Genomic DNA, 26,233 nt, shown 5'->3' with positions numbered 1-26,233 from the left:
TTCTGCTATTATGTAAATTTAGTTATTATTACTTAATAACTTTTATACAATTAATTAGTTCAAGAATTAAAATATTTCTTGGCGGTTCAAAACTCTCTTAGAAGGTTTTTTAATAATACTTCCATTTTGACAATTTTTTTTTTTTTCAAGAGAAACATGTTTAAAAAATGAACTAGCAAATTTCCAACATTATTTTTAGAAAGAAAATTTCCAACATTATTAATATAACTTATAATAAATTATCAATAAGTATATAATTTAGTTTAGTCATTAACTTTTGTGTATATTTGAGTTCATTCCTAATAAGAAAAACTTTATATTTATGTTTCATATTTTATTTTAGCCCGCTCATATTATTTTTTCTAGTTCCGTCACTGCCATCAACCATCTTACTTTATGGTCTCGTTGCTTCCATATCCACCAAATTCTACATTATCCCCCCTTAATTTCTTTTATGTATAAATAGGGGTCCCTCCCTAAGTCAATTTTTTGATTAATATGCCATTTTGACAAACTTATTTTTTTTGCTACTATGTAAATTCACTTATTATTACTTAATAACTTTTATAAAATTAATTAGTTCAAGAATTAAAATATTTCTCGGTGGTTCAAAACTTTCTTAGAAGGTTTTTTAATAATACTTCCATTTTGACAAATTTATATGTTTTTTCAAGAGAAACATTTGTGAAAAATGAACTAGAAAATTTCCAACATTATTAATATAACTTATAATAAATTTTCAAGTAAGTATATAATTTAGTTTAGTCATTAACTTTTGTATATATTTGAGTTCATTCCTAATAAGAAAAACTTTATATTTATGTTTCATATTTTATTTTAGCCCCCTCATATTATTTTTTCTAGTTCCACCACTGCCATCAACCATCTTACTTTATGGTCTCGTTGCTTCCATTTCCACCAAATTCTACCATATCCCCCCTTAATTTCGTTTTTGTATAAATAGGGGTCCCTCCCCCTGATTCGACACACATTTTAAAGCATTTAGTAAAAGAGAGAAAATCAGCGGTAAAGGTTTTACTAGGTTCATCTGTGGGTTGTATTTTGTGCTTCGAGTTCAGGTAGAGTTTTAAGCCTTCACTCTTAGTTTTTTTTTTCATTCCATGCATTTCTCATTCGAAATTTGTGTTTTGCAAATGTTTGATGCGCGAAAGTTCCTCAAAATGAAATGACATTATCTTTTTGATTGAAATTTTTCATATTCAAGTCTTTAAAATTTAAAGCTAACATACTAAGGGATGATATTGAATACTCAGTTTGTTTATTTTACAAGTTATACATTATGTTTTATCAAATCGTTTTGAGATGTGCTTTTGAAATATTTCGTATGTGTAAATGCTTTGAGCTATTCAGGTTTGTGATACAAGAAATTATTTTATTAATTAAATCCTCTTACCTATAATGTCAACTTTATACATGATCATATATATTAGTCCATTGTTCTAAAAAGTTTTAAACATTTAGGGACCATAAAATATTCTCGATCTCTTTGTATTCACCATCGCTGCCACAATGTTCTTTAACCTTCTCTAGGTCTACGGTTCTATTTGATTGTTGCGCCTGAAATTTTATATTTGAATGTGTTTATAGATATCCATCTAGTACACATAAATGGAAGCTAGAACTACACTGAAGAAAAGTCCAGCCACCCAATGTGTTGCACATCTTAAGGGAGCTTTGCGACCAACGATATGTCAACAACCACATTTTGCAATATCAAGAAGTAGCGATGTCAAAAACTTGATTCGACAATCCTATCTTAGGTATTATTTAAACTATAAGAAAAGTGGAAGACTTGAAAGCTTGATGTGCTACAATAATGGTGAATGGTTGGAATATCCTAAAGATGTTGTTGACTTGGCTAACAAAGATTTTGAAATGAAAAAGGCAGTTGTAGAAATAAGGTTAAATGACCATGATCTTATGCTAGATTTCTTACACATGTGTCAGGTGGACTTGAGAACTAGTCTCCAACAACCCATTGCTTGGATTGATGAGGAAGGCAAATGCTTTTTCCCTGAAGTATATGCTACTTCGGATGAAGAATCCTATAATTTATGCAAACATGAGGGTATGAAATCACACATTCAAATCAAAGTGAAGGGGGTTACTAAATCAAACTTGAGTGAGTTTCGGGAGCCCAATGCTTTAGTTAAGTATACTCAAGTGAAAGTTGGAAAGAGGAAAAACAAAATGGATTGTGAATATGCTGGTGAAGCTTTTGAGAAAAATCAAGAGTTGCTTTTTGCTTCTTATGCTGAATGTGTACATGGAAAATTAGATCTACATTATGTACAAGAGTTATTTCGTAATGGAATGAGTAGTTTTGGCAGTACTGATTTTGAGATAGTTGAGACATACCGTTGCTCAGGTTCATCAATGTAAGATCAAGTTTTGATCTAGTAGTACAACTCTATGTTTTGATGATTACAAGTTAACCTTTTGATATGAACAATTGTGGTACTCTAACGTGTTTTTCTGAGTGTGCTATTTACAGGCTCTGACCTCAACTCAATCTCACACAAATCAGAAGCACTGTGTATAAAGGGTAACCCAAGCAACGCTTTCGCATTCACCATGTTCAGTATGAACAGTGGAAAAGCTTCAGAAGTTCTGAAGCTATACAAACTCTGATGTGGACTCAGTCGCTAGAAGCTCTGAAGATCCAGAAGTTCTGATAACCAAGAAACACTGAAGGTTCAGATGTTCTGATGGTGTAGAAGACTCTGAAGATCCAGAAGCTGAATAGTGGAAACTCTGAAGTCCAGAAGCAAGAAACTCTGAAGGCCATGTTCTTCCCTCTGAGTTCAGAATCAGAAGATACAATGGTCAGAGGATCTGTGCTTTCCCTCTGACTCTGATCAACCGGCTTACAAGTTCCAATATGAAGTATTCCCCTGATCAGAAGTCTCCTAGGTTAAAAGGTCAAGTCGCTATCCAAGTACAAAAGCAAGTGTACCTTCCTGACGACCTACCTAACGTTCTCAGCCACAGCAGAAGCTGGATTTTCCAGAACAGCCCTCCAACGGTAGCATTTCCCATGCAACGCTCAACCCTAATCCTTGGAGTATATATAGAGGCTGAAGATTGAAAGAAGCGGCAAGAAAGAAACACATATACGCGCAAGACATATTCAAAATATTCTAAGCCTTCTTTCATCTGAAATTCATTGTGTTTACTATTAGCTTTTTAGAAGCAAATCTCTTGTAAACAATTCTTTGATAAACAGTTTGTTTAGTTCCTTTAGGAGATCAAGGTTGATCGGATCCTAGAGAAGACTAAGAGAGTGAATCTTAGTGTGAGCTAAGTCAGTGTAATTGTTAGTCACTTGTAGGTTTCAAGTGCAGTTGTAACTCTTACCTGATTAGTGGATTGCCTTCATTCTAAGAAGGAAGAAATCACCTTAACGGGTGGACTGGAGTAGCTTGAGTGATTTATCAAGTGAACCAGGATAAAATCCTTGTGTGTTTTTCTATCTCTTATCTTTAGCACTTAAGTTCTCGAAAGATTTGTCAAAATCTTTAAGGTGGAAGTTTTGTTCTGAAAACGTTATTCAAACCCCCCCTTTCTACCGTTTTTCATACCTTCAATCAATGCATGCACGATTTGAGCTATTCTGGATGCAAGCTAAGATTATAAAAGAATTCCATGGGGATGCTAATGTTCGATATGCTTGGCTTCCTTTAAATAAAAGAGAATTATCTACAATGATGGAGTATGGGCTTGGGCGTTGTCCACTACGTGCAACCAAATGCACATACGGAATTGGTGTTCATCTTGCAGCTATGACTTGCCCTTATGCCAGGTTAGTTTTCATATGATCAATTTTTAAAAATAACAACTTTTATATACTAATTATAATAAGTTTTGTTCCATATTTATAGTGCTCGTTATTGTGATACTGATGAAAATGGTGTTCGACACTTGGTCCTTTGTCGTTTAATAATGGGGAAGATGGAGCCTCTTCGTCCTTGCACTAGCACTGGCACTTACAATGGTCAGTTTCAACCCAACAGCTTCAAATATGATAATGGGGTGGATGACATTCAATGTCCAAGAACCTACACAGTATGGAATGTGCATATAAACACCCACATCTACCCTGAATTTGTTGTTAGTTTCAAGGTCTTCGGTCATCTTGAAGGTAATATACATTGTTCCCTTATTATTTTTTATGTGCGTTTGCAAATGACATATGTTATTAATATATAATTTCCTAGAAGAAATAATTTGTGCATTTATATAATTAGTACTCAATGGGTTGATCAAAGGCAAAATAGTTGGTATTTATGATTCATTATTTCCATTTTGGATGAAAAAGTTCTAAAAACTGGTCTTAGGAAACATGGCTTCATTGATAAATTGTTATCTCCTTGTATATGGGCTCTCTTACATTCAACATATTGATAACTTTACTATAGTTCAATGAAACAACCAACCAACCATTTTTATTTCTAAAATGTATAGCAGTACTATTCCTTTCAAGAAAAGTTTTCTTCTCTATCACCAATATATGATGTTTTTCTTACAGGTCATTTTTGTGGAAATGTGGGAGAGAATAATCTTTCTAGGGCCAATTCTTTTGGGGTCAATTCATATAGTCATGGTTTTGGTGACTTGTTACAATCAGCCTCTATAGTGGACAATGTAAGTTACTTCATATGAGTTTTGCATCTTATGTTTATCTAAGTTTTCTATGTAAAAGACAATATTGAAACCAATTTTTTAATTGTTGTTTTCATGTAAGAATGCTTTCACCTTTTCACCTTGTACTTTAAATATCATTTCCTTAGTTTTAATTTATCTTGGTGAGAAAGATGACGTGGTTTTTCTATTCTTACAAAGTTAAAAGGGGTTATCTTGATATGTCTATTTTACGGAATAATTTTTAGGTTGAACCAACAAATATAATGCCAATTTTAAGGGATATGATCATGTAATAATTTTTTTCTGTAATTGAGTGCATCTTCAAGTCACCATTGTCTTACTAACTAATCTTGTTTCCTTTATGTGAGTTTGTTTGATAAACATATTCATGTGTGTTCATGCACAACTTGTAGGGACTTTGAGCTTTTTATAATTGTCTTATATATGGTTTTAAATCACTTTTTTTTTTTAATCTTTTGATTTAAGTGTCTATATGAACTTCTTTTATTGTGGAATATATTAGGGAATAATTTCGAATGGGATTGTCAACACTCAAAAAATTCCAAAATCTCCTTGGTTGCCTTTTCCAATGCTTATAACGGCTATCACTGACAAGGTTTCTCCTAGTGACATAAGTCTTATAAATGCACATTATGAATTCTACAAGGTATGTACAATAGCTCCGATCCTTTCCCGTATATCTTTACTGATATAATGCGTCTAATATATAAACTATTCTAAATTAGGCACAACAGATTTCTCGTGGTGATTTTGTAAAGGGGTTAAGGTTAATAGTTGGAGATACTCTATTAAGAGCTACAATAGAAAGTTTTCAATTCCGGGTATGTATTTATTTTGTATTATATTACTTTACTTTTCATAAAGATTAATTTAACATTAAATTATTATGCTGGTGCATTGTCTTATGTTGTGGTTATACATAAGAGGAAATTACTTGTTAAATATAATAGACTACAACTTTCTTTAAGAAATAAATTGTGATATCTTATGTGTAGTCTTTTACTATATGGTTATATCTCTTAAATATTTAATATTTGATTTCTTGCAGATACCATCAAATGGTGATTTGGAAGGCTCAGACTAGAATGAAGGTTGAGCCGGACTTTGTATGAGGATCATGAGAACTTTGCACTAGGAGTTAACTGTTGTCAACATTTTTTCTTTGCAATCAAAATGATGTTGTGATATTTTTTTTTGTTACTGTTAGAAGTCTCGCATTGGCTAGAGATAGAGCATAGATAGTCTTTATAAGGGTAGTGCAAACTTCAACTCTTGAGCTAGCTTTTGTGGTTGAATATAGACCTCCCAATTTCTAATATGGTATCGGAGCCTATCCTAGATCCATTTGTTGTTTGTTGTGGAGACCTCCCATAATTGGGTCACCCGTTGTTGTTAATCCCACGTTCCAGGTTGTTCAGTTCTGGACGTGAGGGGGTGTGTTAGATGTCACACATTGGCTAGAGATAGAGCATGGATAATCTTTATAAGGGTAATGCAAACCTCAACTCTTGAGCTAGCTTTTGTGGTTGAGTATAGGTCTTCCAATTTCTAATAGTTACTATGAAATTTTATTTTTCCATTACTTTTCGCAATTTATTTCTACTTGGAACTTCATTAGATATTTTTTTTTATCTCAACTCATAGGTTAGACTCCTTATGTCAGTGTTTTATAAAAGAGGTCGGAGTGGCTTTCTCTTCAAAGTAGGCGCACTTTGTATTGAACTTGTATTATGTCTGTTATAATCCATATAACTCATATGAATAGAATAATGTTTACTTAACATACCAATTTCACTTCCACCTTGGGAGATTATGTAGAAATGAGAGAGAAATGAATGATATGATTTGCAGGAAATGCAAAGAAAAATAGGTGGAAATGTGATGAAAGAAAAAGTGAGGTGTGTATGTATCATTACTCATATGAAAGCCACTAATAAGAATCTCTGCAGTGCCAAAAAGGCATTGGTCACATTCTTCAATGGAATATTCTATGTGGGCATATAAAACACCTTGCAATTTTCAATATCAAATTTTAGAAAATGAAACAGAAGGACTTCTACGAAAAATCTCATTCGAATGCTTTATGTCCTGAAACGAAATTGACGAATCCACATGGCCATGTATTTCAAAAAAAAATTCCTTCTCACTCCAATGACTACGTGTAAGTTCCCTTTTGTGTGATTGGCCATAAACTCTATTCCTGAGTTTCGTTGAAAATTTATTCGGGACAAATAGCAATGCTCTATTTCAATACTTTGCCTGCTTCCTAAATTGACAATTCCAATTTTTTTCAAGGAGTGGTTTAGGTGTTGTCTTGTTGCAAGAAGGGAGACCTCTAACTTTTCGGATTTCCACCTTATCAAAACGGAAACATCGGAAGCCAGCTTAGGAGAGGTAATTGATGGCAGTGGTAAAAGCAATCACTCATTTTATTCTGACAAATCTATATACTTTAGAAAAGAGGAACATTGTGAGCCTCACTTAGCTAATTTGTCACTCCAAGAATAACTCTTACCCAACGCCCCTCTTTGGCTGACAAATGTCACCCTCATATAGATTTGGACCAAAATATTACCAGCTCATTTTCATTTGAGTTTTGTATGGAGGTTCATTATTGAAAGCCTTTTGAATAATAATCTCTTAAAAAGTCTATTTAAGACTCTAATTCATCATTTCTCTCTCCATAATTTGAATCTCTCTCCATCATTTGATTTCCACAACTCTCAGCCTCTCTTGCTCTCCGGTCAATCATTCTCGGTATTCTTCCCTATTTTTCATTCAATCGACCTGTTAAATCTGAATTTTTTCCGTTAACTATTAATAAGTTGAGTGCTTTTTCAATTGCAAGTGATGATTACCAGATCATGGTTTCAAACTACTTATGCACTGGTGAAGTCTAGATTCTATTTTCTAAAATATTGTCTATAATGTTAAAATCGATTTTTTCTCCCCCTTTAATATTCACTCATAACGATTGATTTAAGAAAGAAAAGTTTCATGTGATATATCATGTGCGTTGAATGTCTCTTGAAATATGAAAGGTTGAAAACATTTTTTTAACCTCTGAAAATAGGATTGGCAAAAAGGTGTTGGAGGAATTCAATTTTTTTGAGGAGCTACCTCTGAAAAGATTTCGGCTGGGCAGAGCAAATTTTCAGGCCGTTATGTAAGAACAATCCAAAACATATACTCTGTCTCATGTTAAAGGAAATTATAAAATTTGAATTACACGTTTATTGTATAATGTAATATTGTACATACAAGTCCATTCAAATTTAGTGAATATATGCTACTTTAGCTTTTTTTCTTGATTCATTTATGTAATGGTATTTTGTTTGTTTTTGTTTTCGTCAAACCCAGCTCTTCATCTTCTTCTTCCCCTCTTCTTATTCCCTCAATTACTTCATTATGTTTTTACGTTTGTCATTAAATTTATTTCCTTTCTCACTTTCAAATTACATTTCCTGCCTTTATCTATTTCTGTTCAATCCAAGAACATAGAGATGAGGTACGGTACCCGTAGTGAGAGGATTGTGATGTGAGAATCTAGAGAGATTTTAGAGCGTAACCGCTTAGAGAGAAAAAGTAACTGAATTTCAAGCTTTTATTTCTCAAATGAGCTAAGAGTCCTTTACAATTGGTAATCGTCTCCTATTTATAGATTCGGGGGTTGGGCTCGGCGCCCTTAATTTCTCCTAATGGGCCGGTTGGGCCTCCCGGGAGAAGGCCCAATTTCCTGGCTTGTATGTCGCCCTGGGCTGGCGCGCCTGGGCGAGGGACCCTAGGGTCTCGCCCAGTCCACAAGACACCGAGCTCAAAGCATGAGAGTTGAGTGTGTCTTTTAAGAAGAAACACAAGGCGACGATCATGAGTAAGCTACCTAATGCCGAGGTCTAATGACTTAAAACAATTGCCAACATGGCTTGATAACTAGAGCCTAAGACTAATTCTTTGATTTTCCTAACGAGTTCCTTCGATCCCACGAGTCCACAAGTTGGCTCGTGGCGACAGCGCTCGGATCCCTCGCCCCGCTCCAGCAGTGATCGCCGTGGACCATGATGGATTGACGCGTGTAAGCCACATGTAACGCATTAGAATAACACAAAGTCCAACGAATCTACAAAATCTTAACCGCTATCTCTGATATGTCCCTTCAAACCACAATAAAGCCTACCAATTTGAATTTAAACCAATGAACTTCAGCGGTTGCAACTTTTCACTTATTGTGCCGTTCCCATTCCCCAAAAATCGCGTCATGTTCTCCCAGTGTAATCATTTCATCTTACCACGATGGGACACGATTTCCCAACCGCTACTCACTTCCCCACGCCGTACTAAAAAATCTTCTCGATCCCGAAGCACGGCTCCTGTACCTCCGCCTTCAGTTGACCTTCCTCCCTCCGGAGGACTTCCCCTGGGCGAGGGGGGAATCACCGCCTTCTGGCGCAGGGTGTTTGCCACCCTTCCAGAGTCCGCAGATAAAACCCCCGTTCAAAAGACCATTTGTCAAACCTCTGAATTGTCCTCCGATGAGTCTGTCACTGAGATGGCCCGCCAGGCTGGTGGGCTTTGTTACGAGAAATCTCTCGAAGATGTTCTTGTCACCGGGAGGTGCCCAACAATTCGCCGGCCCTAGCAGCACCGTGCGGTTGACCATGGCGTGGAGAGACCCCACTTCTTTTATGTCTACGAATATCTATTCCTCGACCTGGGAATCAAACTGCCCTTCTCCTCCTTCCTTCGCCAAGTTATGAGGGAAATCAATGTGGCCCCCTTCCAACTCCATCAGAACGCCTGGGCCTTCATTCGTTGTTTTGAGATTCTCTGCGATGTCATTGGCCTTGAACCAAAAACCGCCCACTTCTTTTACTTCTACGCTGTGGAGCCGAAAACTTTTAAAACCAAAACCCCAGGGTGGGTTTCCCTGAAATCATGCACATGCCGCCAGCGTCTTCACCCCTACAAGAGCAACGTCAAGATGGGGCCTGGGCGCCGATACTTCCGCATAATCGTGCATCCCACTTATCCAGAAGCTTTCACCCTTCGGGACGGGACTGCCATGTTTCCCTTCTACTGGACCAAGAGCCCCCGCGCTGTTCCGCTGCCTTCAGACGCGTTGCTGAGTGATGAAAATAAAATCGTCCTTAGCTTTCTTTCTGGGCTTTCGGTCCTTGAGTGCTCCCAATTGCTCGAGGCCGCTCGCAAGAACACCCTTGACTCATTCCTGGGAGGAATAAATTTCACTAAAGTCGAACTGGAGCGTGCCCTGGCCGCCAAAACTTTCGAGTTTCCTCCCGTCTTCAATACTAGCGGAAGTAAGAGAAAACGCACTGTTGTGGATGCTGACACCGAGACCACCGTCCCTTCCCCAAAGAAACAGGTACGAGGGTCCACATCGGTTGAGCCTGCGCCAGGATCCACAGTCAACACTGCCTCTCCTGAGGCCGGCGGAGCAACGCCACACATTGCAGCTCCTGGTCCAGCGAGCCAACGCCTGACGCTGTCATTCCTCCTGAGACTGACGAGTCGGCGCCGGGCTCTACCAACAAGGCTCTCCCTTCCCTAGTGGGAGAATCCCACAAATCCAAAGAGGCTGATCTTGGCACGGACGGAGGAACTATAATCGCTATCCCTCTGCTAAAAAAGAAAAAGAAGAAAGCCAAAGGGGTCAAAACCGACATGTCATTCGTTCCTCGCCATGGCGTGGTGGGCGAGGACGAACCAAATCCCCAGGGCGGGGTGGAACCCTCGCCTTTTCTCAAGGAGACTCCTATTGGTCAAGGTGCCTCCGGGAACGCCGCTTCTGATCCCACTCAAACAACATCCCCTTCTGACCATACATCCCGACAAGCTGAGGTAAGCTCACCCAGAGCCTCCCCAATCCACGAAATGGTCTGTAACGACGAGGATCAAGCTCCTGCCATCTCACCTTCTCCTCGCCTCTGTTCTCCTACCGTCAGCCATCTGAACGCTGACGAGAAAGAGAGTTCTCCTCCAAACCAGCAACCTACTCCTGTCGACTTTATGCTGTCTGATCCCATCTTTGGTAACATGAGAGGAAGTGACCTATAGACTGGAATCACCTTCTACCAAGGTCCATCCAGTCTTTCATATTTTTCTTTTAAAGAAGGTGGTGGGGACTAACAGCCTCACCCACTACCTTAGGTTCAATGAAGATCAGAAATTGTTGGTGTGGCCAACTACTATTAGGGGATGTTAAGGTGTTGGTACAGTTGCTATTAGAACAGTTGGGAATCAGTAGCTAGGATGCAGGAAGGTCTACTGAAGGAAGCCTAAGAGAGCTGCAGAGAATTATAACTCTCCTGAATAGGTGTTAGTGTGTCAGTTGTTAGTTGTAACCTACTGGGAAGATTGCCCAGTCCCATATTAGCAGTTAGATAAAAGGAGGGAATTTCCAAGTTAGATAAAAGGAGGGAATTTCCAGAGTGTTTCAATAAAATTCACATTCAGCTTTACCTAGTTCTTATCAAAGGTGCAAAGATTGTTCTAAAAAAAAATTTCAATTTTCAAATTTCAACAAGAAAAGAAGGGAATCATCATTAATCAAACAAGCATCTATAGACTACACCTAATTGTTTTTGGGACAACACGCCCTTCCTTCTATTGGGAAGTCAGCTCTAAGCTTTCATTAATACAAATCAAACCAAAATAATCCATTTACACTGTACAAACACCACACTAGGCCTGTAACTCTTCAAATCGTTACAGTCATGAACCAAAAGCAATGAGGAAAAGAAAAAAAAAATCATGGAATGATTACATGCTGTAGGTACATCTTTTCATTTGTAGAAACAGAGATTTGATCAAATGTTATATGAACCAGATAAAATAATTTAAAGAATTTTCGCCAACACCGTACAAATTAATTACTCCCCAAGGAAAGAACCCGCTTAGTAAAGCTTTATTCTTGTGTTAATGGGGCTCCTACAGATGGGACACGACTGAAGATCTTGTCCACACTCACAACATGTCTGTCATGTAAACATAAACAAAGATATCATAAGCACTCTCCTTATCTTAAGGTCCACATCAAGAAAATTGGAAAGAATTGAAAATATTGTTTTTACCTGATGCCCACATCCGAAAGCCATGTCTTTTGAATTTGTCAAACATATAGGGCAAAGCTGCACAAGACCAATTAAGTTTAATTGTAAAGTACGCCAATCTTCTATAATAAATTAATAACAAGAATCATTTCAAATTCAGTCCCCACATTAGACATACAAAATGCACAGCAAGCAACAAGACACTAAAATAATGAAACTACAACCTGGATTTATGACAACTATTCAGTCATTAAATTATAGATATAAAACGGCAAAAGACCACGAAACTAAGCAACAAGATTTAGCAGTAGGTAATTGATGCCATGACTCTATCCTCATTTGGCCAAGTAGCTGGCTTGTTACACAGCTAATCTAATTTCTTAACTGAGGCATGTGAAGGAAATGCTGAAAAAAGCTAGATAGGAACAAGAAAAAATAACATATATTCACATAAACCCAAGAATTTTCCTAAAAGACATGATTAAGAACATGACACACTTCTATTATAAAAATTTTGCAGGTCGTACCTGATTATCATAAGCAGAACTTGGAGCCGGAGGAGCTGTTTGAGAGTAATAAGCAGTAAGCACAATCAGCAACCAAAATTGTCTCAAGAAGAACTCGAATTTTTTTCTAAAAAAAGGATGATACCGAAGGTAAAGAATCACAAATTTACCCCAGTAGATTAAGCTCGATTGCTGCTTTATATTGAGAAGGAATTTCCATCAATGCTGAAAGAGCAAATGCTGCTTCTTTTCGTGAAGTAGGGATGTTCTTTGACATAATTTCCGTGAAATTTACAAACTAAAGAAGCACAAAGAGAACCCCACAATAAATCAGTGGATGAATTCCAATTATTTAGAACATTTTAAAAAGTACTCAATATTTTGTATGCATCTTCTTACCTGGAAATTATCAAAGGCCCGAGAGGGGATATTATCATCAAACTCTCTCATCATGTCCCAAGGTCCATCTCCAACACCAACCAATATGATTGAAAGAGGAAATTTACTGTGACAAAGCAGCTAAGTAAGATATGTATTCGTACAAGAGAGGGGGGTAATTGTATTTTTAGTGCCCTCTTTGAAATTTTTGGGTACTCTTTTTCCTTATCTAAGTTTTTATCTCATTGAATTTTTCTTAGAAAGGTTTTAATCAGACTCATTTTCAAAGATCATCCTTTGGCCAGGTTGGGGGTTTAGTGTGCTGTTTTGGTTGTGTTTCAGTTTTTGAACTTTCTTGGGTGTGCTGTTTTGAAGCGCATTTCCTTTCATTTATATATATAAATCTTTTTTGTTGTCAAAAAAAAATGTAGAAGAACAGATATTATTTTTTTATCAAATTAAATAGGCTTAAATAAGTTTTTGGTCCCTAATCTTTATCATATGCTTGGTTTTCGTCCCTCGCCGGAGCAAAGGTGGGTTTTAGTCCCTAACCTTTGCCAAAAGGTTTGGTTTTCACCCCTCCGGAGCTCTAGGTCAACGCCGGAGCTCCGGTGGCCCATGTGGCAATGCCACATGGGATTAATGAGGTCAGTTGTTATTTTTATTTAAAAAAAAAATAGGAAATTAACTCCCACTAATTAACCTCTTTTTTAATTAATTAAAACCCTCACCCAGATTTCTTCTTCATCATCATCAACACCATCATCCTTCCTCGTCTTCTTCTCCTTTATCCTCATCCCAAGCCCAGAAATTGTTTACAGACATTCCATCCCAACCCTAGCAACCCCAACACCATCTCCACCCCATCTTCACCACTGATTCTTCCTCAAAATCGCAACTTTAAACAACCCATTCCCCCAAATCCAACCTTTTATTCAAACACTTACCACCATGGCCGGAGCCACTGTGAAGCCATCAGTGGTTATACAAAGGGTGCGACTGAAAGGACAAGGAGGAGGAGAGGAGGAGAGAACGAGATGTAGAGGGGCACTCATTGAAACCCAAATCCAACCCAGATCTGGGTTTTCACATGCATCTCAAATCCAGATTTCCACCGGCATCTCAGATCCAACCTTCATTATGGAATCCCACCAGTCCAAATTAGGCAACACATGATCTTCCAATTGTTCTCCAAACTCAGCAGAAGCAGTATTGGGGTTTTGGCAAGCACCAGAAAGTCCCAACCCATGCGGTTGACCAAAAACTCCATCATGGCCTGAATTTTCTCCTCAGATGCCCGCATGCACCATGGATATCTCACGAGTGGTCATGTTAGTCTCCAAACCCAGGTGCAAAACAAAGGGGTTCCTGGTGACGATTTGCACAAGATCAGAACATGAAGCACCCTTTGAGAGAAGGAAGTTGAATTTGGAAAGAATGGCGGTGTTGGGATCGGAGGAGAGAAACTGTGGGCTGTTGAGTCGAGTCTGAGTTGTCGAGAGAAACTCGAGTGGAGAGGTTTTCAGGGGAGAAGTTGAAATTGTTGATGAGGTAGTTGGTGGTGAATGAGTGTTAATTAGTAGTGAGGGATTAGTTTAGGTTAATTGAGATTTTTAATTAGTAAGTTAATGGTTTTTTTTTGAAACTGAGTTAAGGGTTTTTTAATTACTGAGTTAATTTCCTTTTTTTAAAATAAATAAATAAAAATAACACTTTGCCTCATTAATACCATGTGGCATTGCCATATAGGCCACCGAAGCTCCGACGTTGACCCAGAGCTCCGGAGAGATGAAAACCAAGCATATGGTAAAGGTTAGGGACCAAAAACATGTTTAAGCCAATTAAATATGAATTCACATATGAAGTTTCCTTAAATGATTATATGAATTTGACTATTTAAATGTATAAAATATTGACTCCAAATTCAAAAATATAAATAATCGTTATGTATAATTTATTTTGAAAGCTGAAAATATTATTGGAATATAACACAACAAGAGAACACCCCTCTCATTAATAAGGGGAATGCCAAACCAAACCCAGTTAAACCATAACAAAAACGTCATTATGTATAATTATAAATATTAAATTTCTTTCCAAAATAAATATGAATTTAAATATAAATTTTCTAGGATGTAAATATGAATTTGGGTCTTTTAATATACAAATATACACTTTTTTTTTACAGCAGAAAAGATATTTTATTGAAATGAATTCTTCATGAGAACAACATGCTCAAGAAGGTAAATATACAAACCAACCAATACCTATATTATTAGAGTATGAGCCTCATTAAAACCTTATTAGGAAAAACTCAAAAGAGATAAAAACCTAGTGAAGGAAAAAGAGTACACCATACTCTTAGTAAATTACAAACAAAACACACCAAAATCATAAGTAGCTTAAAACATGCCACCTTGCCAGACCACACCATTACATTCTAAACATAACCGGAAAATAGACTCCCAAAAAGCCAATAAGTATCTCATTCTACCATACGGGATTATCTCCAAGACCAAAAGTACCAAGAGCCATCTCATTGAGCCAAGCCCAAAAGAATCTCCATCCCACGATTCCTCCTCATCAGCTCACAGTTCCACCATCTGCCAAAACACCTCACATTCACAATATTAACATAAAGCACTCATACCAACCCAATATTAACCATTTGCATATAGCCCACCATGACAAAATAACTCATGTCACCACAGCTCTTCCATTTACCTGCATTATTCCTACCAGCTCAGCCAAAGCCCAACACACAATAACTCACACATATATTCAGCACTCATACCAACCCTCCCAAACAAGCTGTAATCAATCCAACATCCATGCTGAAATTCATTCCAAGACTAAACTATGTTAGTGCAGGTTGGGATGATTTTCTCTGATCTGATTCTCCAACCTTCTGATTATCTCCTCCTCGGCACCATCATACACGACCCCCAAATGCTTCGCCAATTTCCACGTCTGTCTAGCTCTCGATGCTATGCTCTCATCCTCTGATTTTTCATCTGACCAAACAGAATTCTCTTCCTCCTCTCGCAGTATTTTTGGTTTATTCTTACTCCCCTTTGGTCTGCCTCGTTTTGCTTTTGCTTTGCCCCCTACCTTTCTACCTCGATTGCTTCTGGAAAACCTTCCTTTATAACCCCCTCTCCTTTGTTTCACCGCTGCTAAAATTGCGTCATCAGAGAACTCAGTTTTTGCAATCTCAGAGGACTGAATGTAGGTTTGATGCTCATAGAATGGCCCCTCCTCCTCTGCAAAACAATTAATTGTCGCTGTCCCACCATCAACAACATTTTTTTTTGCAAGACCATCAACAACATTGTTTGCCTGAGACAATATCTTTACAGATAGTCCCTTAGGCTTAATGGTCCTTGCCAAAGCCTTAATATCACGCACAGACATTCTTGGGCCATTGAAAGATTTTTTCAGCAGCCAAGCCATCCTTGTCACACCTTCTGAACCAACTTTCCCCCTCCACATTGACCCACACTCTTTACCTCACTCCTCGTGTTTTTATGATCAGAATCAGTTACGCCTCCTTCACATCTTCTCCAAACATTTGAAACCGGCATCATAGCATTTGATAAGATTCCATTATCAGACTCTGCTCCTATCACCAGTGAAACTGGCTCAAACTTATTATTTCTACTGCCCTTGGGACACCCTCTCCCACGTTTGGTGTCAGAAGAACCTTCTTTGCTTGCCGCAGACAAAGCCACTGGAGTCGCATCTGAAGAGCCCTCACCGGCCAGAGACGGTTTGCTCGTTTCTGGAGAAAAAAATAATTTCTGGATGTTTTCGTCGAAGGTTACTGTCCTTGCTTTCTTTTCTGTTTTCCGCGTTGGATTTACCCCATGTACCAATACACTCTGCCCCACAACCCGCTCTGTTACCCGACCCGCTCCAAGACCCAAGCTCCCACTAATTTCCTGTGACTCATTCTCACCCTTCAAACGGGTTGTCTCACCCATGGCCCAATAACCATTATTTTCACCCAAATTAGAATCTGATAACTAAGAGGGCATAAATACTGGGTTAGGCTTAATTGCAACTTTGGTCCCCGACGTTTACCAATGCCACGATTTTGGTCCCCCACCTAATTTAATTACATGGATGGTCCTCGACGTTGTAGGCCGTGTGCAACGTTAGTCCTACCGTTTATTTCTTAATGGAGGAGGCTTACGTGGACGTCCAGTTGGAGAGAGAAAGGAGGTATGAGGAGAGAGGGAAGCACGTGAGTATCACGTGACCCTTATCTGAACCCATTATACCCAAACCCCTGACCTCCCTGGAACGAAGAAGGTAACGCGATTTAGATCCCTAGGGTTTCAGATTTGGGTATAATGGGTTCATATAAGGTTCACGTGATACTCACGTGCTCCCCTCTCTCCTCAGATCTCCTTTTTCTCTCCAACTAGACGTCCACGTAAGCCTCCTCCATTAAGAAATAAACGGTAGGACTAACGTTGCACGCAGCCTACAACGTCGGGGACCATCTATATAATTAAATTAGGTGGGGGACCAAAATCGTGGCATTGGTAAACGTCGGGGACCAAAGTTGTAATTAAGCCTACTGGGTTATTAAACACATTTAATTTCTGAATAGTCTCCACACTAGTCATTCCTTGGTTAAAAATGCATATTCCCCTTGATTTGCAATCACCAGAAACCGCCTCCCCACTAAATTGCACCAAACGTGAATCACAATTTTCAATTTTTGAAGCTTGACCCTGAAAATAATCCGCAAAACCAGCTTCCTCATATTTCATTAAGTCCCAATTTTTCAAACCTGGAAAATCCTTTAATTCCTCCCAAGAATAACCAGCATCCAATAAATGTTGCAGCGTTTCACCCATCTCATCTTCAACGTGCATGACCGTTTTTTTTTTTCCGTTACCACTGGCGAAACACCATGCTCCTCCACGTTGATCCCTTCCTCCCCAATTTCCGACTCATCTGACGACAAAGATACTGCCTTGATCCTCCTCGAACGTAATCCAATACCCGAGTAAACACTTGATATTTGATCTGGCTCAACCGTGACCTTAACCAACACCCCATCTAGCAGGACTTTTATTTCACGAACAGATGATACCGGAACAGACGTATCAATCAGCATTCGGGCCACATCATACCGATCACCAACCGAGGTCGGGCCATCCAAACAAACTAGACGCCCGAAAGAACAAGCAAGTGACTCAAAGAACTCATAACTCCATGCATATACTGGCACATTCCTAACCTTGAACCATGTTGCATGATTTCTATAACGAGTGGTCATCGTGCAAGGTGTACTGCCTGAAATTTTTGCAGTAAAAACCCATCTCGTATAATATCCATCATCTCATCTCTATTTTGGAATTGTAACAGCACCTCCTTTGCCCCTAAGGGCTTCACTCTCACTGACCCGAGGCCATTCATATTGAGGAACTCTTGTAAAACGCCAATAGTATACAACTCATCTAAAGATGCCTCCGCCCAAGTTTCTAACCTCTTCTGGTCCTCATCCGTTGTGCGGAAAATCACATCTTGATCTACTCGCATTTGAACCTTCTCCCGCCACACTTTTTTAACTGGTTGCTGCCTCACAAATTGCTCCACATCCACCTGATTCTGCCTCCAAACCTTGAGTTTCTTGTCGTAACCCCTGCACATATGATCATAGCGCGCCTTCTTCACGACCAAATAGGATTCCAGAAGCCATGCCCCATCTAGGCATCGAATAGCCTCGCATGCGTCCTGGTCATACTTGAATCTAATGAAACCAAACCGACAGCTTCTCTCAGGCTTCTTCCTCCTCTGCAAGAACACCCCATGCAATGCGCCAAACCGTGCGAACACGTTTCTGAATTCATAATATGTTACATTGTCAGACACGCCATCGACAAAGACTGTAAACGCACAACTCTCACTCTGTCTTTGATCCCGAACACCCCCATTCCTAGCAGAGCCAGTGGGGCTCCCCATTCCTAGATCCCCTGCAACCTTATATTAGATTGATATATATACAAATATACACTTGACAGAATTTTTTTTGAGTTATTATAATTAATAAAAAATTATATGATTATTGATATGTCTAAGATAAAATATTAATAACTACAAACTGCAAACTCCTTACGACGGTTATGACTCTCTGCTAGGGTTTCCTATTGGGAGCAACTTCGTATAGTGAATCTTCAACCGCGTGTCGTGAATTTCAAGTCGTCCGAGTCGGGATTGTTGTCGCCTTTGTGCGGATGACGACGGTTTCCTCTCAAGGAGACTCAGAGGTACGGGATTTGGATGATGAAAAAAGAAGTCCCTCATCTGAGGACGTTCCGATAGTTGTTTTTGATGAAGATGATGCAGATGAAGCAGCGGCAGAGTATGAAAACAGCCTGGTAGGGAAATTTCTTACTGAAATGCCAATTCACAAGGGCTCACTTTTCAGTGCTCTTAGCAATATTTGGTGCAGTCCGAAAGGTTTCCGTCTTGAAGAAGTCTGTGACAAAACGTACTTAATCAGACTGGATGATGAGAATGATGCGAAACGTATTTGTCAAGGAAGTCCATGGGTTTTCCGAAATTCCTGGTTGCTTATCAAACCCTGGAACCGTCATCTAGAACCAACAGATATGGTTTTTAAATATGCCTCTACTTGGATACAACTCTGGGGACTGCCTCTTCATTGTCGTACGGTAAAGATTGGAGCCAAGATTGGTGCATCGGTGGGCGAAGTTTTGGATGTGGATCTTTTTGAGTTGCCTGATAAGAAAATTATTGTTAAGGTACTTGTAGAACTTGATGTGATGAAACCACTGATGCCAGGAATATATACAGGAAACCAGAAGGATGGATTGTTTTGGGTAGACTTCAAATACGAAAAACTCCCTCAATTCTGTTACTTTTGTGGCATTATTGGACACAGTGATCAATTTTGTCATAAAATTCTTCAAGCAGGACCAGAAACTTATGACGCTTCTAGGAACCTTGGTCCTTTTCTGAGAGCAACTATGCAGGGGAGGAAAGTTATGGACAAAAAGAATTCCCAAAACCCATCAAGTTCACATCGTCAAGGCCAGGTTAAAAGGGTCTTCACTTCGGAGATTTTGGGAAAATTAGCCTCTTTTACCATGCAGAATAAAGTGAATAAGTCAATTATGAACACTGATTCCATGGACTCAGAGTTGGGGTTATCTGATCTAGGGATCCACCAACAAGTGCGAGGAGATAACGTAGGTCTTGGGAATGAAGATGATACCATGAAGGGAAAACACGTTGAAATGTTCAGTCCACTGGTGCAACATGAGAAAGTGGCAGACAATACTCTTGCTGTGATGTCCCCTCCCATTTTAAATGAACTAAGCACAGAGAAGATCATTAATAATGCTCAGATTGCTGCTTCTACTGAGCAATTAGACACTGCCAATGAGGGTTATGTCTCTCCAACACAATCTAAACTTGAGTGTCTCGGTAGTTCTAGTCATGACATGGAAGAACCAAATCTCAAACAGAGAAAAAGGGTGGCTTGTACAGGAGAACTTTGTAGAGGTGGGAGACAAAATTCAGGCAGTGATGGTAGAAAAAGATCAAAGTCTCAAGTGGATGATAAAGATAATCTCAATGGTGTTGGAAAAAGAAACAAGTCTGTTATGTCTCAAGCAGATGATTCGGCGGTGCTGGAGGCCAGCACTGCCGAGAGCCATGAAAACATTATGTTGGAGCTGCCGAGGGCTTGGGAACCCTCGTGCAGAACGAGTTCTTGAAAGGCTTGTTAATTTCGAAGATCCCGACCTTGTTTTTCTTTCTGAAACAAGAAGAAAGCAAGGAGAATTAGGAAGTGTTGGTAGACATATTGGTATGCAGTTTTTCTTTGGTGTTGATTGTCGTGGGGAAGGAAAATTAAGGGGGGGAAGCTTGGCTGTTTTCTGGAAGGAGGAGGTTGATTTTGTGCTTATAAATTACTCTCCTAATCATATATACGGTCAGTGCAGGAATGTAGAGGGAAGGACAGTTAGTGTGACTGGGTTTTATGGTCATCCAGAGGAACAAAATAAATATAAAACTTGGGCACTTATGTGACGGATCCGTGTCATGATAACAGGTCTATGGCTTTGCTTCGGAGATTTTAATGCTATTGTGTCAAATGATGAGAAGAAAGGGGGTGTCGATCGAACGGTAGATCAACTGAATGCATTTAAGAATTGTGTTAGTAATTGAAGTAGTAGTTGAAAGAATATAATTATGTTGTTGGAGGCCAAGGTATATAGGAAAGATAGTGGCACAAGTCGGTTAACTTAGGAAGAAATTGTATTGATTGTTGATGATCAATTACAATGGTTCATGGCCTATTTATAGGCTCATCATAAACATTCTTTATAATTAGTACAATCTAGAGAGCTTCTAGATTTTACATGATATCACATAGTCTAGACTTTTCTAGTTTTACAATGGTATCATATAGTAACTTCTAGAAATTTGTAGCATCTTCTAATACTCCTCCTTGCTGCAAATTTCTTTAACTCCAAGCATAGTGCGTAGCTCTTCAAATCTTGGTCTCGGTAATGCCTTTGTGAATATGTCTGCAACTTGCTCTTCGGTCTTGCAATACTCAAGCTGGATCTCTTTAGTTGTCTCTGCTTCTCTGATGAAGTGATATTTAATTGCTATGTGCTTTGTTCTGCTGTGATGCACTGGATTCTTCGCCATTGCGATTGTTGATTTGTTGTCGCAGTTGATGGTAGTAGGTCCATCTTGTTTTTCTCCCATATCTTCGAGTATTCTCCGTAGCCATATTGCTTGACTCGTTGCCTCAGCAGCTGCCATGTACTCTGCTTCAGCTGTTGATTGTGCTACTGTAGCTTGCTTCTTAGATGCCCAAGAAAATATTCTTGATCCAAGTGAGAAAGCATAGCCAGAAGTGCTCTTCATGTCATCAACCGAACCTGCCCAATCACTGTCGGTGTAGCCGAGCAATCTTAAGTTGGATGTGGTAGTGTACCAAATGCCAAACTCCTTTGTGCCTTGTAAGTATCTTAGAATTCTTTTTCCTGCTCCAAAGTGAATCTGACTTGGGCTTTGCATGAATCTTGATAGTAGACTTGTAGCATACATAATGTCTGGCCGTGTAGCCGTCAGATATAGAAGACTTCCAATTAGACTCCTGTAGCGCGATGCATCAGCTTCTGGTGCTCCATCATCCTTCTGTAGTTTCTCATTTGTCACGAGTGGCGTACTTACAGGCTTGCAGTCATACATCTTGAACTTCTTGAGTAAGCCTTCCGTGTATTTCTTTTGTGAGATAAATATCCCATCATTTCTTTGACTTACCTCTATACCGAGGAAGTAGCTCATCAAGCCAAGGTCGGTCATCTCGAAGGTCTTCATCATGTCTTCTTTGAACTCCATCATCATCTTCGTATTATTTCCTGTGTAGATAAGATCATCTACGTACAAGGAGAGTAGGAGAGTATGCTGACCTTGAGTCTTGATGTATAGTGTAGGCTCACTCTTGCTCCTCCTGAATCCTCGATCGATGAAGTACTGATCAATCCGACTATACCATGCTCGAGGAGCTTGCTTCAAGCCATAGAGAGCTTTTCTAAGTCTTAGCACTTTGCTTTCATTTCCTTTGCACACGAACCCTTGTGGTTGCTCCACATAGATCTCTTCTTCGAGTACACCGTTGAGGAAGGCTGATTTGACATCTAGTTGATGGATGCTCCAACCTTTTTGTGCTGCAAGAGCTATTAGAGCTCTTATCGTATCAAGACGAGCTACTGGTGCAAATGTCACATTATAGTCGATGCCAGGTTGTTGTGAGTAACCCTTCACTACTAGCCTCGCCTTGTGCTTCTGTATAGTGCCATTAGGGTTGAGCTTTGTCTTGTAGACCCACTTAACCCCAATGATGTCTTTTCCATGTGGGCAATCTACTAACTCCCATGTGTTGTTTTTCTCAATCATCTTTATTTCTTCTTCCATTGCCTTGACCCATACTTCTTGCTTTGATGCAGCTTCAAAGCTTTCAGGCTCAAGTATGGCCAAGTTGCAGGTTTCATATATGTCTGCCAATGATCTTACTCGTATAGGAGTAGATTCAGGTGAAGAAATTTCTTCTTGTGGTTGTTGTGGAGGTGAAGGAGGCTCACCTGGGTTTTCTGCTGCTTCTTCACCTTCTTCTTCGTGAGGTAGATGCTTTAGTACGGGGATGTTCTTCTCCACTTTTTCTTCATCCCAATTCCAGGCAGCATTCTCGTCGACTTCAACATCTCGACTGATCATAAGCTTCTTTGTCTGTAGGTTGTAGACCCTGTAGCCTTTAGACTTTGTGCTATACCCGAGGAAGATACCTCGTACAGTCTTGTCTTCTAGTTTGTGCCTCTTTACATCTGGCACATGAATGTAGCATATAGATCCAAAGACTCTTAGGTGCTTTGCCGATGGCTTCTTGCCGCTCCAAGCTTCAATTGGAGTTTTATTTTGTACTGCGTTTGTTGGACATCTGTTGAGTATATAGACAGCCGTGTAGACTGCTTCTGCCCAAAAGGTGTTAGGCATTCTCTTCTCCTTGAGCATCGATCTAGCCATCTCCATAACTGTGCGATTCTTTCTTTCCGACACACCATTTTGTTGTGGAGTATATGCGACTGTAAGTTGTCTTTCTATGCCTTCATCCTCGCAGAATTTGTCAAACTCGCGGGATGTATACTCCTTTCCACGATCACTTCTAAGTACTTTTATATGTTTTCCACTTTGTTTCTCGACAAGGGCCTTGAACTTTTTGAATACCCCAAAAACTTCTGATTTTGCTTTTAGGAAATAGACCCATGTCATTCTAGAGAAGTCATCAGTGAAGAGGATGAAATACCTGTTGTTGTCATGTGATGGCGTCCTCATCGGTCCACATACGTCTGTATGTATCAATTCCAACACGTGTTTTGCTCTCCATGCCTTTCCTGTTGAGAACGACACTCTGTGTTGCTTTCCGAGGAGACATCCTTCGCAGGCTTCATTGCTCTCCTTTAAATATGGAAGTTCTCTCATCATCTTCTTATGATATAGCAGCTTCAGGGCATGTATGTTGAAGTGGCCAAATCTTCGATGCCAAAGCCATGAATCGTCAACTTGCACCTTCATGGCAATGTTAGTTACATATTTAAAATTTAACGGGAAGCTTCGGTTGCTCTTTTGCATCTTCACTTTGGCTATCTCAACCCTTTTATCATTCTTATCATAGATCCGGCATGCATCTCCTTCAAAGTGAAGAGCGTAGCCTCTTTCTATCATTTGGCCAATGCTTAAGAGATTCTCCTTTAGGTTAGGAACTAGTAAAACATCGCTGATGAGTCTCGTACCTTTCTTCGTCTCCACCATGACAGTGCCTTTACCTTTTGACTCCACCACGGTGTCATTTCCCATACGAACTTTCACTTTGACAGAGTCGTCAATATTTTTGAAGATACTCTCATCCTTGGCCATATGATTGCTGCAACCGCTATCCAAATACCAGCTTCCTCCTTTTTCTTCGACTGAGTCTTGAGTGGCATAGAGAAGATACTGATCTTGTTCTTCCTCTTCTGCAAGGTTGGCTTGATGCCTATTTTTATTGCGACAATATTTCTCGACGTGCCCAAACATCTTGCAGTAGTTGCATTGTGGCCTATTACGGTATCGACAATCTACTTCTGCATGACCTAGCCTTTTGCATATGCTGCATGGAGGATATTTATTTGGATTGCTCTTGGAGAAATTTCTAGAACTTTCTCTTTTTCTAGAACTTTCTCCATAGTTCCTTCTTCCTCCATCTCCTTTATTTTGAGATCGAAATTTGAGCTTTGATTGGAAGGCATTTTCAAGTGTATCTTCATCATGCCTACACAATCTTTGCTCATATGCTTCAAGAGAGCCCATTAGTTCTGTCACTGATAGAGTAGACAGATCTTTGGTCTGCTCAATCGTTGTCACGATTGAGTCATATTTTCGGGGAACAGTAATTAGAATTTTCTCTACAATTTTCTTGTCAAGAATATCTTCCCCAAAGGCTCTCATTTGATTTACTATTTCTTTAATTCTAGAATAGTAGTCTTTAACAGTTTCAGACTCTTTCATCTTCAATAATTCAAAATCTCGTCTTAGAGTCTGTAGTTTGATGGCACGTACCTTGTCGCTACCTTGGAACTCCTCCTTTAACTTATCCCAAGCCTCTTTTGCACTTTTAGAACCCAATATTCTTGGAAAAATTGCGTCGGTCACTGCCTGTTGCAAAATGAATAACGCCTTTGAATCTTTGAGCTTATTCTCCTTCAGCTCTTTCTTTTGTGCCGCAGTGAGAGCTGAAGTATCTGCAGGAGCAGTATATCCTTCTTCTACGACATCCCAACAGTCTTGGAAGCAAAAATATGTCTTCATTTTTGCACTCCAATAATCATAGTTTTCCCCATTGAAAATAGGGACAGTGATAGATGAAGGTTGGGAGGCGTTGGCCATAGCTTAGAAAAATTATGGAAGTGGGTTATAAGTGCAAGGGAAATTTTTAGTAGTAGGTGGGGTAGTTTTGAAATAGTAGGGAGGTAATATAACTACGCCCAATGTATGATCGAACGTAGCTCTGGTACCACTTGTTAGTAATTGAAGTAGTAGTTGAAAGAATATAATTATGTTGTTGGAGGCCAAGGTATATAGGAAAGATAGTGGCACAAGTCGGTTAACTTAGGAAGAAATTGTATTGATTGTTGATGATCAATTACAATGGTTCATGGCCTATTTATAGGCTCATCATAAACATTCTTTATAATTAGTACAATCTAGAGAGCTTCTAGATTTTACATGATATCACATAGTCTAGACTTTTCTAGTTTTACAATGGTATCATATAGTAACTTCTAGAAATTTGTAGCATCTTCTAATAAATTGTCTCTGGTCATGTGATTTACTGGATCTGGGCTTTATTGGTAATTATCCTTACACCTGGTCGAATGGAAGAGAAGGTGCAGCAAGCATTAAACAACGCTTGGACAGGTGCATGGCTACTCAGAACTATCTTGATGTGTTGGGTGCTTCTCAAGTCCGTCACTTGTTACAGTATACTTCTGATCACTCACCCCTTTTGATCCATTCAAGCTCACAGGAAATAGAAAGTAAAAGACGCAAGGAAAGAATTTTTAGATTTGAAGAGCACTTGACACGTGATTCTGATTTAGCATTTCATTTACGGGGTTCTTGGTCGGAAGCAGGTAATGATCTCACTAGTAAAATGCAGGCTGCCCGGGAATTATGTTCACAGTTGAGCAACCAAAAAGGAAATTTTAAGAAGGAAATTGTGATACTAGAGAAGAAGATGGAAAAGGCTCAGACATGGCCAGAAACTCCTGAAAATTATGAACGGAAGCGTGAAATTGGCAAAGAACTTGCAGAACTCTTAGAGAAGGAGGAATTGTATTGGCGTCAAAGATCAAGGGCTTTATGGCTTAAAGATGGGGATCATAATACAAAATTTTTTCATGGGAAAGCAAATCAAAGAAAGAAGAGAAATACAATTAAGAGATTGCGGAATGATAATGGGAAGGGACTACTTTATGGGCTTATTTCAATCAGAACAAC

At 39.2% G+C, this 26,233-nt stretch overlaps 2 protein-coding genes and 1 long non-coding RNA gene across 3 annotated transcripts; 2 read left to right on the top strand and 1 right to left on the bottom strand.

The window, feature by feature from the left end:
- Positions 1-1,629: 1,629 nt before the first annotated feature.
- On the top strand, positions 1,630-2,403 carry LOC130736199 (inactive poly [ADP-ribose] polymerase RCD1-like). Its single transcript, XM_057588044.1, has one exon. It carries the CDS (start codon positions 1,630-1,632, stop codon positions 2,401-2,403), a length of 774 nt encoding a protein of 257 aa, XP_057444027.1.
- Positions 2,404-3,611: 1,208 nt separating this feature from the next.
- On the top strand, positions 3,612-5,770 carry LOC130736198 (inactive poly [ADP-ribose] polymerase RCD1-like). The gene is made up of 6 exons (XM_057588043.1): positions 3,612-3,823; positions 3,903-4,162; positions 4,550-4,665; positions 5,189-5,332; positions 5,412-5,507; positions 5,735-5,770. Exons 1-6 carry the CDS (start codon positions 3,612-3,614, stop codon positions 5,768-5,770), a joined length of 864 nt encoding a protein of 287 aa, XP_057444026.1.
- Positions 5,771-11,305: 5,535 nt separating this feature from the next.
- LOC130735291 (uncharacterized) lies at positions 11,306-12,764 on the bottom strand. The gene is made up of 5 exons (XR_009018373.1): positions 12,659-12,764; positions 12,430-12,557; positions 12,281-12,315; positions 11,775-11,831; positions 11,306-11,678 (listed from the first exon to the last, which is right to left on the bottom strand). It is a non-coding gene; the product is annotated as an uncharacterized LOC130735291 (long non-coding RNA).
- Positions 12,765-26,233: the final 13,469 nt, after the last annotated feature.

Source organism: Lotus japonicus, chromosome 2 (genome assembly GCF_012489685.1).
Source record: "Lotus japonicus ecotype B-129 chromosome 2, LjGifu_v1.2".
NCBI classification, from domain to species: domain Eukaryota; kingdom Viridiplantae; phylum Streptophyta; class Magnoliopsida; order Fabales; family Fabaceae; genus Lotus; species Lotus japonicus.
Note: the sequence above shows the minus strand (reverse complement) of the source record. Positions and strands in the feature narration are given on the sequence as shown.